We start from the raw sequence: 13163 nt of genomic DNA, 5'->3' as shown, positions 1-13163 counted from the left end.
TTATGCATATTGTATGTGTATATTCTAAACCAGTGTTTATTCTTTCTATTAACTGTTAGGTTGTTACCCAAAAGTGGGTTATGAGATTATTTTCAATGGGCCACAGATGTGTGCAGGAAAAAAAAAAGGGACACAATTTAAATTTATTTTGAATTCAACAGAATCTCTGATGCTGTGCTTTTATTTTGAAGGACGTAAATTCCCCATGATGCAGTGCACACGCAGGAACCATTTGCTGCCAATTGCGTCGTGACAGTAACAACCAAATCTAACATTTTCACATCAGAAGTTTGCTCTCATCAGCATTCGTGAACAAGGTTAGTTAGACAAGTCTGCCTTTGTGTTTAATTCAAGAAGAGTCTGCCAGCTTAAGGTTGTTGGAAAACATCCCCAAAGGGTTCCTGGTAGGGTCATTGCCACCTAGAATTACTGACCACCCCACTGCCCACTGAACAGACCAGCCCCGGTTATTCAGATCTATTTAGTGGTCTCTTTTTGCCTTGTAACTAGAAAGAACTGGGTTTGAACCTTGGCTGGGGCCTTTGCATGTTCTCCCCGTGCCTGCATGGGGTTCTTGGTGTTTCTAAATTGGCCATAGGCGTGAAGGTGAATGTTTGTCTGTCTTTCTGTGTCAGACTCTGCTTTGTTGGCCAAGCATGTGGACACATGCACGGATTCATTCAAAGTCTTTGCATCGTTATGTCTTTTTTAGTGTTGATGTCATGCATGCCTCGTACTCTCAGACTTCTTATGTATTTCATCCTTGATCTGTTTCCTAGTTGTGGATCCAACTCCAGATGATCCTTTAAAATCTGTCATTCTGGTGAGTCTGCTTCCCCTGCTGGTGATGGGGATCGTGGTTGTTGGAATGCTCTACTGGTACCGAGCCTATCGGCAACGCCAGCTCAGCCAACAGTGGGAAAGCGGCACTAAGAAGCGGAAGCCAATGGCTGGTGGGTTGGACTGCAGCGACGCCTGCGCCATCATGATGGATGACGATGGGTCAGACAGTAGCTCGACTCACGCCAACAACCTGAACCACAACACCGAGCCACTGCCAATAGAGCTCGATCTGCTGGTATGCATTTACTGTCAAGTAGTATTTCAGTTTTTCTGTAGAGCGGCTCTGCTCGTAACTCAAATTCTACCTAAAATCATGACATTTGATTGTGTCTCAGGTGGGAAAGGGTCGCTTTGCTCAGGTATACAAGGCTAAACTGAAGCAGACCACCTCAGATCAGTTTGAAACGGTGGCTGTGAAGATCTTCCCCTACGAGGAATACGCTTCCTGGAAGAACGAGAAGGACATCTTCTCCAATACAGACCTGAAACACGAGAACATTCTCCACTTTCTGACAGCTGAGGAAAGGAAGGTGGAGAAACAGTACTGGCTCATCACTGCCTTCCACCCCAGAGGAAACCTACAGGTGAGACCACCACTGTCCATCTATGAGTGTGAGAGCAGTGGGACTCCATGTAGTTGGTACCAATCCCTCTACCACCCTTCTTTCCCCACAGGAGTACCTGACACATCATGTAGTCAGCTGGGAGGAGCTGTACGTGTTGAGCAGCTCTATGGCCCGCGGTGTCGCCCACCTACACAGTGACCGCCTCCCCTGTGGACGCCCTAAGGTAGGATATGAATATGTCCATGGGACAGTTTACCACAGTATAATAGCTAGCTATACTAGCTATAATCATCATATCATCAGCAACAGCTTGGAAGGTGGGGTCCATCGATCTAAAATCGATGTCTAGTTCAGCAATAAAACTCAAGCAGCATTAGTGGCGTTGACGGTGTTTACGTCTTTGTACAAAAGGCCAGATTGGTTGAGTTATGTCCTTCCATTGAAGAAGCGTTTTCATGCCACTGAACTGGATTTGTACACTGGATTTGATGTCATCTTTAGAGGCTTATTCAAGTAAATCAACTTGTTGCTATTGTTCAGCAATGATAAATATGAATGTACCTCAGGTTTCCAGTATATTGTTCACAAAGTAACATCATGATTGTTTGGATGAAAAGCCTCAGAACTAAGTGAAAGTGTCAGAAGTCAAATGTTTATTTTATGCAAAGAGGGCCTCTAAACTGGAGGAAATTGGAACAATTTTATCCAAAGCAGGAGTCGATGGAGCTCAAAGTACAGCAGCCACTGACTCAAAAGGAGGGCAGACAAACACTCCGATACAGAAATTCATGAAATTCACTTTTTTGTTCAAGTTCCATCCATCCATTTTCAGCTGCTTATCTGAGGTTGGGTTGCGGTTGCAGCACATATAAGGAAGTTAACCCAGACATCCCTCCACCCAGCAACATTTTCAGATCATCCTTGAGGATTCCAACGCATTCTCAGGCCAGAAGAAATATATGAGATATATCATCTGGCCTTCTCACCACAGGTGGTCATCAGTTGAAATCTTTGTTTTCTCTCTTTACCGAAGTGTCTAAGACATACGCTGGCAGGTCAGATGATGCAAAGTCAATCATTGATCTCTGGCCTGAGGTGTTGTTGTACTAAGTACACCTATGAACCACGTTCTGTTTTTCCCTGGCTGGTGGGCCCACAGGCTGCCCGGTGCCACAAGAGGGAAAGGTCAAAGGGTGACCAATATATCATCAATATCCACGGCAAATGTAACGGAAATCAAATTCGTGGTTACATAATGCTGTATTACTGACCACACTGATCAGTATGAGATGATTATATATAATTATATATAATTCACCTACACATTTATATTATTATTTATATTATTCATTGTATTTTTATTTTCCACTTTGATGCTTTTTATTTTCACTCTGATCCTAAATCATTAATTCTAACCCTCAAACTTCTGTTGTGCAAACAGGTGCCCATCGTCCACCGAGATATTAAGAGCTCCAACATCCTGGTGCAGAGCGACCTGACGTGCTGCGTGTGCGACTTCGGGCTGGGACTCTGTCTGGACAGCAGCCTCTCTGTGGACGACCTTGCCAACAGTGGACAGGTCAGACGGCATTTTGTGTATTCTAGTTTATCAAACTAAATTGCTAAGCTGCTTTTGTATTTGAACAAAGCACTGAACAATACAAATATTCAAGAAACACTTAAGACAAAGTACAGACACAACAATGTACTGTGAAAATACTCTGACAAATAAGTCATGTATTCAAACTTGTACTTGATTAAAAGTAAATACATAATAACAGTGAAAAGGACTTAAAGTGTCAACAGTGAAAAAAACAAATGTTCCAATGCGGTATTATGAACATTAATGTATTGTTCATACTAATGCATTGATGTACAGTTGTTCAAGGTACTTCTAACTACTTTACACATAACACACATTTAACATTGTATTCACCTTATTATATATATATATATAAAATAAAATATATAATAATTATATAATTATAAATAATAATAAAAAATGTATATATATATTTACATATATATGTGTATATATACATATATATACATATATATACATATGTATATATATATACATATATATGTAAATATATATATATATTTTTTTAATGTAAAATTGTCATTTTAAAGCCTAAAAATTTAACAAAAAACAGTATTTGTGTCGATGTTCTTAGTTACTTTCCATCAATGAATATAAATACAGTAATCCCGTTGTTGACTAACAGGGGTTTGTGCTACTGTCAGTTGTTGAATATGTTCCTACAAGCTGTAGGTTTTTAGAGAGAAAGCTTATTATCTGCTGTTATGGTAACTCTCTCTGCATTAAAGCAGCTGGGGTTTGGTTTTTGGTGACACGTGAGCTGCTTGTGTTTGTTTCGTATTGAAGCCCTTCTCTTTAGAGGTTTTGTTGTTGTTGTTTTGATGGGATACACTTTTGTTTGCTGACAGAAGAAATCTGACAGATACAGAGAGGCAGTTAGGGGATAGAGGGAGAATTAAAGGCTTTGTTGTGACATACAAGCTCCTCTTCACCTTTGCCTGATAAAAAAAAGCAGCTGTGACAGTTGGGAGGTTAATGACTAACTTGTCACCTTGTGATCTGCTGTTCAATCTTTTCCTTAAGAATGAGAAGCCTCTGATCCTGTGCTGTATGTGTCAGTGTTTTGTCTACTCACATGTCCAACATCTGATTCTTAGTTGTCACTTTGTGTTTCACTCATAATGGGAAGCTGAATATTTCCAGCTGGCAGGTTGTAATTATTACCAGTGTTGGAGAGTAGCTGCTTAGATAATACAACAAATTAATGAACCTCTAATTTGTTACAGTTACTGAGAAAAAAAAAAGTATTTAGATTACATTTACTATTCAGAATACTGGTGATTACATAGAGGATACAGCTCAATATATTCTCTTTCGGAAAAAGCTTGTATTTACAAAACAACATTCACTTTTTTGCTTTGCATCTTTTCGCCTGCGCAGGAAAACATTCTGTTTTGACAGAGGTTATTTTTTCGGCAGTATGGGCTAAAATTTTGAGTGTTGCTTTTAATTGGTTCTTTTATTTTAATTTGCACGGCCTCTCATCTGCCAAAGGAGTCATTCAGGAAACAGTTAAAAAAAAAATTGTGAGCAGTAACCAGCCCTATTGATAGTTCTGTCATCACTCAGCATGGAGTTGACCTGAATATGGAATTTGTTTGAGATTATGGGAACATTTTTCCTTGTTTTTTTGCTGTCAGTCATGATCTACATACAGTACTTGCGATTTATTTTAGTGGTTGTGCTTTAAAATCCAAACATCTCAGTCTTAATTTAAGTTATACTGAAGAACTTTTGATTAAAGTTTGATAGTAATCAGTGTTCAGAACTCTTGTGAGGTTTACAGGTTTTCCCAAGTTTGCATTTATTTTAGGACCGTTCAGCTTTATTGCCCAGTTTAAAACATTTGAAAGAAAATTAATCAAAAAGCAATCAGATGTGATCAGTGACATTACTTTGATGAAGAAATTAAAATATTTGCATTACATTTTTAAAATTTCAAAAGTACCTTTGCCAACACTAGTTATGACTTCTGTGTGTTTTTGTGTTTTCATTCAGTCCGGCTTTTCTTTTCTCTACATAAAAACTGTGTTCTGTTCAGCACCCATTTTTTCAGAAATATTTTAGCCCAGCCAGCAAGCCTGTTCGACTTTGTGTGTTAAACCACAAAGGAATTTGAGTAGATTAAAAGTTAAGCAATGCTGAAAACCAAACTGAACTTCTTTACGGGTTATTAAAGGAGTCATAAAAGGATAATGTGCAGCATTTACAATGTTTTACTTTCCTTCCTGCTGTCCTAATTCTAACACGAGGGAACTTTTGGTCAAAGTTTTAATGCTTGGAAAGTGCTGATGCAAGGCAGCCACAACCGGAATATTTATGCAAATCATACAATTCATTGCAAAATAATCTACAACGCTGTTCTCTGCAACATTGTGTTTCACCATTAGTGGTTTCCTGCTTTTGCAGTAGCGAGTGGAAAGAGCAGCTTCATTACACCAGGCTCGCCATGCAACAACAGTTTATGTCAACAAGATTCGCAGCCAGCGAGCTTGTTTGACATAATGTTTACCCAAATACCACAAATACATTTAGATTAGTTTAAAATCATGCAATGACAGAAGTCTACAGGAAAATAATTCATGGGTCACATTTACATTGCTTAATTCTGACATGCGAGATCATTCAGTCTGATAAAGTTTGAAGCACTTTACAGAAAAATATTATTAAAAGCTACAATGTTGTTCCACGTACACAATTAGTTGCTTCCTGCTTGTACATTACCAGCGATAGAAAGAAGTGTCTGATGACATTAAACTAGTTCGACACCAGTGACTTGTGACCTTAGGGCTCAGTGATTACCATACAAATGAAGCCTACGCTATTCATATTTTACAGCACTCACACTGTATGGGTTTGAAGCACTGCAGCTACTTTGCAACAGGAAGCTTATCCATACAATACAAACCACTTTCTACTTGTAATTTCTGTTATGTTAATTCATCAGTGTATTCCTGAGGAAGTTGTTCAGGAATTATGTATGTTAAAATGTGCAAATATGAAAGTATAAATCTTTTTTTTTTTTTTCAAATACCTGGAAGGGTGTACAAACCTATTCAGCTGGTGGGATATGGTTTTGGACTTGATGGTCTTTGTATGGAATGAGTTGGTCTTCAGCAAAGTCCACTTAGAACTTGGAATTTTAGGCTTATGTGACCTGTTGACCTTGAGTTGGGACGAGTTGGTCTTGACAGGGGACTTGATGTGGGGCTGTGAATACAGTCCAGTAATTCGGCTCGTATTAGCGTTTGCTCAGCCACTCTGAGGGGCGGGCCAATAACTGACCAGTGTCAGTGGTTACCTATATATGTCCCGCCCCTCCTTCACTGTGATTGGATGGCTGGTGACAGTGAGGAGCAGAGCATTCATATTTTTCAACTCAAAAATCTGCAAGTGTTCTGTGCATAATAAACGCTCAGCACCTTTTCAAGCTGCTGGCGTTCATTAAAACACAAATAAATATGCAGTTCTCAGAAAAAGAGTGTGGGCTGGTTTTAGCGCATGCTGATTGGTTCAAATTAACTTCAGGTCTACGTGCAGTAGGATGGAACAACTGAAAACATCCCCCTATTGAGAGTGGTCTGGTTCACATCAGGTTTAGAGCTTCATACCCAAAAATTGCAAAACACGATTTATTTCCACCTCATTTTGCATTTTGAGTTTACACAAACACTGCAACAGGACAGCAATATTGAAACTTTGATAGTGTCAACAGTGCAGCAGTAACAGTGTTTAAGTTGATTCCACATATCAAACACAAATAAGAAGAAAAGGAAACATGTCATGTCTGGTATTTTGTTCATCAATATCTTATCCGCTGAATGAAGCCAGGAAATGAGTCAGATTTGTTGTCACTGAGCCCAAATGTTGATTGTTGTAACAATCCCAGGTCAGACAATGGGAGAGAACTTAGTGAGAAAGTGATACACAACATGTGGTGCTGTTCCAGAGTGACAGTGCCATGCTATTATCCTTGTCGACATGCTATTATCTCTGTTATTTCTTCAACCACATTACACAAACAAGTGTATTCAACAAGTGCTTATTGTAAAGTATGTGTGTGTGTGTGTGTGTGTGTGTGTGTGTGTGTGTGTGTGTGTGTGTGTGTGTGTGTGTTTTAACCCCTTTCTGCTGCCTCTGTTCTGCAGGTGGGTACCGCGCGCTACATGGCCCCGGAGGTGCTGGAAGCCCGACTGAATCTGGAGAACATCGAGTCATTCAAACAGACCGACATCTACTCCATGGCCCTGGTGCTCTGGGAGATGACTTCGAGATGTGAAGCTATCGGAGGTTAGTGCGCACACACACACACACACACACACACACACACACACACACACACACACACACACACACACACACACACACACACACACACACACACAAATCATCAGTAATGACCTGTGTCGAGCTGCGGTAATGATGTCATGTTACACGTGAGCACGCACTCAGAACAAAACAAGTGTTAACCACTGTGATGACTCTGCAGTCACAACACATCCCTGTAGCTTTGGTGTCATCCCAACAAGCTCAGCAGGGGAGCCGATTGGCCGGTAATGATGTCATCGAGCACAGTGGATATTTCTGTCACATAATGAAGGTGTGTTAGGTCTGACTCAAGCATCACTTTTTACATCCCAGCATGCTGGATGCTGCTCAGCCTGTTTCTGTTGATTATGATAATTAACTCCTTTCAGTCTTGTATCCAGCTGCATGAAACATTTAAAAGTGTTTCTTTTATAAACCAAAGTCCTTAAAGATTAAAGACAAATGATTATTTTTTTGGCTTTCTTCTTGTAAGAATGAGTCTATAAAAAGTGATTCGGCCCACCGCCAGGCTAACTGTTTCCTGCTATGTAGTGGGTGAGGGTTTGTGTGTCAGAAGGGAGCCTGATGGTCTTGTCTGTCAGACTGCATCTCAACCTCAGCTTCAGGTCTGCAGCAGGAATCTGAGGAATGTCTGATGTGTGCGGGAGACAATCCGAACTCTGCCGTTGCCCTTCTTTGGGCAGGAAATTAGGGAGAAGGAACTGGACTGGATGCTGTACCTGTTTCAGCTGGCTGTGCATGTGTGTGTGTAGTATGTTTGTATATAAGTGTGTATGCACACGAGAGTTAAACACATGAACTGGGGACCATTTTCACTCCTCAGATTGAGGAATGTATCATCCAGACAGACAGCAGTGAACAAGGAGGAGCACTTCAAACACACACTTGCACATTTGTTCTACACAGTCCTGCCGGATCACAAAAGCAAAATGTAGAATCTCTGTCTGCAACAACTCCAGTCCAAACTGTTGAGTGTTTTGGTCATTTGATGAGTCTTTAAAACTCATTAATCTGTTCTAATTGGACTCCCTAAATCACATTTCATCCTCTGCTAACCCTCAAACTAACAACTCTGAACAAACGCATACTGTAGCTTGTTCAAATTCATTAAAATGCACCCCAGGCAGCCTGCCCGTGTAAATGTTAATGCTCAATGGTTTGCACTTATGTAGCGCTTTAACACTTTAGCGGCTTCAAAGCGCTTTGCACCGTTTCCCGTTGTCTTTTTGCGTGTGACGCATTCACACAGATTTACACACTAATGGAGTTGCCATGCAAGGTTATCGCCATCAGGACTACATTCACAAGCTGCTTTGTGTATACAGTATGTGCCCTTGTGACATACATGCTGATCACTTGGCTATCAAGCCGCCCAACAAATACACACTTTTTTTACGTTTATTGTTTTACACAAAGTGGCATCAACATCAGTTCGATGTTGGAAGCAATTTGCCGTTATTTCAAAAAAATGATTTGTCGTTAATAGACTTTGTGACACAGAGAAGCAACCAGTCTCTTTTGAAAAGAAGAAAAGTCTTCTGTTTGTTTTGATCTGCAGAATCCATCAGGATATTGTGACTTATTAAACCATGAAGAACGAGTTTAAAAATCAGTGAGGAACTTAGTAAAGATATACCTTGGCGGTTGTTTGATCTATCCTCGTAACCTGGTTTTATTTAGTATAAAAATATGTGAATATCCTCATTACAAAACAGAGGTACAAGTCTTCATATTTCTTAATAGGTTTTCTTACTGGGACAAAAACTGGCAACTACCACATGACTGCCAGGGAGAAAATCCATGCGTCAGTTTTCTGCCACTTGTTGTGGTCAAAGCAGGCTAAGGTAGTTTCAACGTCTCTCTTCCTTGCTAATTTCTAACTCCATCTTGTGGAATGTGAGGATCAAATTAGATCCAGGCCAGATTTGATACATAATCTCTCTAGCATGTTCTGGGTCTACCGTGGAGTCTTCTAGCAGTTCGACAGAACATTTTCGTGGATGTCACCCAGGACAAGCCATCGTCAGATGCCCCAACCTCCTCAACTTGCTAATTTTGACAAGGAGCAGCAGCTGTAATTCTGAGTTCCCTCTGGATCTCTGAGCTCCATACCTTATCTCCAAGGGTGATTAAGACCCCCAAAAGGCTAAAACCTCTTCACTCAGGGCAGCGATGCACTCTCACAGAGAACCATGGCGTCGTGGAGGTGCTAAATCTCAAGACAGCTGTTTCACACTTGACTGTAAATGACCCAAGTGATGCTGAAGCTTAAAGAGGGTGTTTCCAACTTGCATCAACATGCCTCCTGGTGAAATCGGATCACCAGTGGCCAGTAAAAAGTACGGGTTGAAACGTAACTGGGATGCGTTGAGATCCGATCTGCTCGGGCCGCATGCGGAGGCGGTCTGGGACACATGTGGTCACATTTGTTTAGCAATGGAAACGCAATACATCCTGAGGACAGATGCCAGAATGCATGTTGATGCAAGGTGGAAACACCCTCACAGTCTAATGAACAGAATCCCCCCCTCTCCACAGCAGTCACGGCTTGCTGGAAAGGAATGACTTTAAGGGGTGCCAACACCTACTGTAAACATATTAGTTGAATTTTGTAAGAGATTTATGCACAAAAATAGGATTGTGGATTTTCTCTCAGTTAATATTGACATGGGGATTTCTGGGTCTTGAATGAAGTTGTACTAAGATTGCATTGAATTCAAATATTTATTTTAACTCTAAAACTAAGTCACCTTACGTCCATAAATGTTAGGATTAGGGTTTGAATCTAAAACTGGACCTCAAAAAGGTGAGAAATCAACTTGTAAATCCGTCTGTTTTTTCCAACATATTCACCGGAGAGTAGAGTCTCTGCAGTCCGCCTCCTCCCTCCGAGAGTGGGCTTTTCTTAACAGTCTGAGACATTTAGAATATGTGTGTGTGTGTGTGTGTGTGTGTGTGTGTGTGTGTGTGTGTGTGTGTGTGTGTGTGTGTTTTTACCAGAGAGGAAGGTACCTAGAGACAGAGGAACAGAAATGGAGGTACTAGACAGACGCCCCATGTCTTAAACTGGGAGTGTGTGTGTGTGTGTGTGTGTGTGTGTGTGTGTGTGTGTGTGTGTGTGTGTGTGTGTGTGTGTGTGTGTGTGTGTGTGTGTGTGTGTGTGTGTATTTCCTCTGTCTCCACATCAACAACAGAGGGCAGATTGATGGGCAGAAATACTATCCTGCGCTGGCATTGTTTGTGCGGTCAGTTATAGTACATTCTCTGTGTGTCTCTGAGCATTTTATTTACATATCCTGAATTAGCCTGCAGGGCGCGGCCGGGCCTGCGTGTTCTGTCTTATCTGAGGGTTATGCAGGGTAAATGGAGCAGGTCGAAGAGTTTGCGCCGGGCCAAGAAAAAGCCTTGTGGTCCATGAAGTGAGACAGCCGTTGGCAACAGCTGGAGAGGGGTTGATGATTGTACACCATTTGGGCAAAAAGGAACGACAGAGGGTGTGAAACAAGTTGTCCAACACTTTGGGAAATCCACTCGTGTTTTTGTTAAGAACAGAGCAGAAACCTTCACTTAACTTCGGATAACTTTAAGCTAGAAGCGAGGGGAAAAGTTAGATCGACTCTGTCAAAAATTCAAAACTATGCTTTTAAATGACCATGCTGCATCGTTTTGTTAATCCCTAAACAGACAGAAAACAAAGGACACTTACCCAAGTACATTCCAGGCTCAGTGACTTTCTGGAGTCTAGCCTGGACACAAGTGCTAGGAAGAGAACATTGATGATTTTAACAACAACAACAAAAAAAATCTTAAATTTCTGCTTGAATACAATTTAGACACCATGTGTTAATCAGCGAGCTTCAGACGTAATCATGGATGCATTTTTGAACTTCTTTGCTTACAAAATGTGAAACTGTCACGCTAGAGATGCCAAAGCGTGGCTAGCTCACATTTTTCTGTAGTGGACGGGCGTGTCTATTTCATGCTCTGCCGTGATACTGGGTTGGTATACACATGACAAGTCAATCATGTCTAAACAGACAAATAGCTCAAAAATTCAATGAAACTCTGCACCATAGAAACTAAGCAAATGAGAACAGGCATGAAAACGTGCAAACATAACTGTTTACTTATCACCTAAATTTCAAGATTATATACAAGTGCAAAAATGAACTTGCCATGAACACTTTACTTTTGAAAATGCTTAGGCCTGCACACAAATGGAACTAAATTCACCTGCTTCCAGTGACAGAATCCCCCACGTTTCCTTGTTTCAGCCTGTCAAACCATGAGCCAAACACCACTAGCAATACTGACATTTAACTTTCACAGTGCCCTAATGTGCTCACCACAAACCTGCCACAGGAATCCAGCCTACTCTCTGGAGGAGGGCGGATCCTTTGCTTGGATGGAGAAGATTTTGTTTTGATGACAGTGTGGTTCATTAAAGTTTACGGAGGTTCATTTTTTTGTGGTGTACTTTGTGTCGTATCAACGTGGGACCAGTCTCATGTGTTATCCCCTCTTGAGAGTTGAAGGTTTCTTGAGCGGCAAACATGAAGCTGTGTTTGTCTGAAGATCGGCGCTCCCAGACAGTGTAGCCAGCCACAGGGGTTTCTGCCAAGGTCCAGGTCACAAAGGTTTCAGACAGATAATCTGAAAAGGAAACTGCTGTAAAACGCTTTCCGCCCCTTGGACTGAGTCTACCAGAGTTTTAACTGCAGGCTCCAGACAGTGAGGGAAAAGTGAGACTGAGGCTCTAGTTGCAGTCTCTTGTGAAATCTGTTCTCAAACATGGATGAAATTCTTCTCATAGCTTTCACATGTCCAGAGAAGGAAAGCAGGCCACACCTCGTATAGACTGAAAGTCTCTATGTCTCATTCAAAGAAACATGAGGACAAGTGTAGACAAGCCAAATCCTTAATGAAGCATGAAATGAAACCTTTTCCCCATAGTCTTGTTTCGATGTTTACAAAGCGCTCCAAGTCTTTTTTATTTCTGTTTTTAGCTTTCTCATTTTTGGTCCGCTCACCCTTCTGCTGTTCCGTGTTTCAGCTGTATGCAGTTCAGGAAAATGTGTGGTATTTATACCAGCTCCACAGAAGGAGATCGAAACAGCAGAGAGCTGAAGACAATACTAGCCTTGGCATAAATAACCTCTAGGGGAACGGGCTGGGCCCGGTTTTAAAATACTAAAGATGGGGGAAGTTTGACATGTCAAAACAGGAAGTGTGGGCCTGTAGAGTCAGCTTTTCCGCACACAGTCCTGATCCCAGGCCTCCAACTTCCTGTCTGGGGGTTCTACTCCAACCTTCCCAATTCCTGTGTTTGAGGACACAGATACACAGTTGGCCTGATTTATATGAAACCAAATACATTTCCTAGAGTTCATCATATTATCCTTCTAAGGCAGGCTGGAGGCTGATTTATTGACAATTTCAGAAAATAATCTCAACATTTAGCATCAGTTTGGGATATTTTGGTCCACCAAAAAGCCTTCGGCTCCATAGACTCCCACTCAACTTCACTCATAAAACTCAAAGTCAATGAATTTTTCCACAAGTTATTTCAGTTTTGTTAGCTAAAGTCACTCATTCTTATTAGTTTTCTGGTAGTTCATCTAAAAATAATCCCCTCATTAATTAGGGAATAAGCCTGTTTTTTTTTTGTTTTGTTTTGTTTTTTTTGGGGGGGGGGGGGGGGGTCTTTTTGATTGACAGGCCGGTGGTGCAGTCAGTTTATGGCTATCGGTGGGCGGGACATAGTATCACCAGGTTTCCAATCAGATCAGTCAGATCCACCAACTCGTCCAACTATGGTCACT

General features: G+C 41.2%; 1 protein-coding gene across 1 annotated transcript in view; it reads left to right on the top strand.

The window, feature by feature from the left end:
- Positions 1-13163, top strand: part of LOC138194597 (TGF-beta receptor type-2-like) — a 42300-nt gene that overhangs the window by 24099 nt on the left and 5038 nt on the right. Inside the window, exons 4-8 of the mRNA XM_069143490.1 lie at positions 780-1078; positions 1179-1427; positions 1519-1632; positions 2851-2988; positions 7161-7302. Of these exons, the coding sequence (XP_068999591.1) occupies positions 780-1078; positions 1179-1427; positions 1519-1632; positions 2851-2988; positions 7161-7302 (942 nt within the window). The remainder of the gene's footprint in view (positions 1-779; positions 1079-1178; positions 1428-1518; positions 1633-2850; positions 2989-7160; positions 7303-13163) is intronic.

The sequence above is a fragment of the Embiotoca jacksoni genome, unplaced genomic scaffold, assembly GCF_022577435.1.
Source record: "Embiotoca jacksoni isolate LCO1_2020_lvr unplaced genomic scaffold, fEmbJac1.0.p SCAF_11, whole genome shotgun sequence".
Taxonomy (NCBI): domain Eukaryota; kingdom Metazoa; phylum Chordata; class Actinopteri; family Embiotocidae; genus Embiotoca; species Embiotoca jacksoni.
Note: the sequence above shows the minus strand (reverse complement) of the source record. Positions and strands in the feature narration are given on the sequence as shown.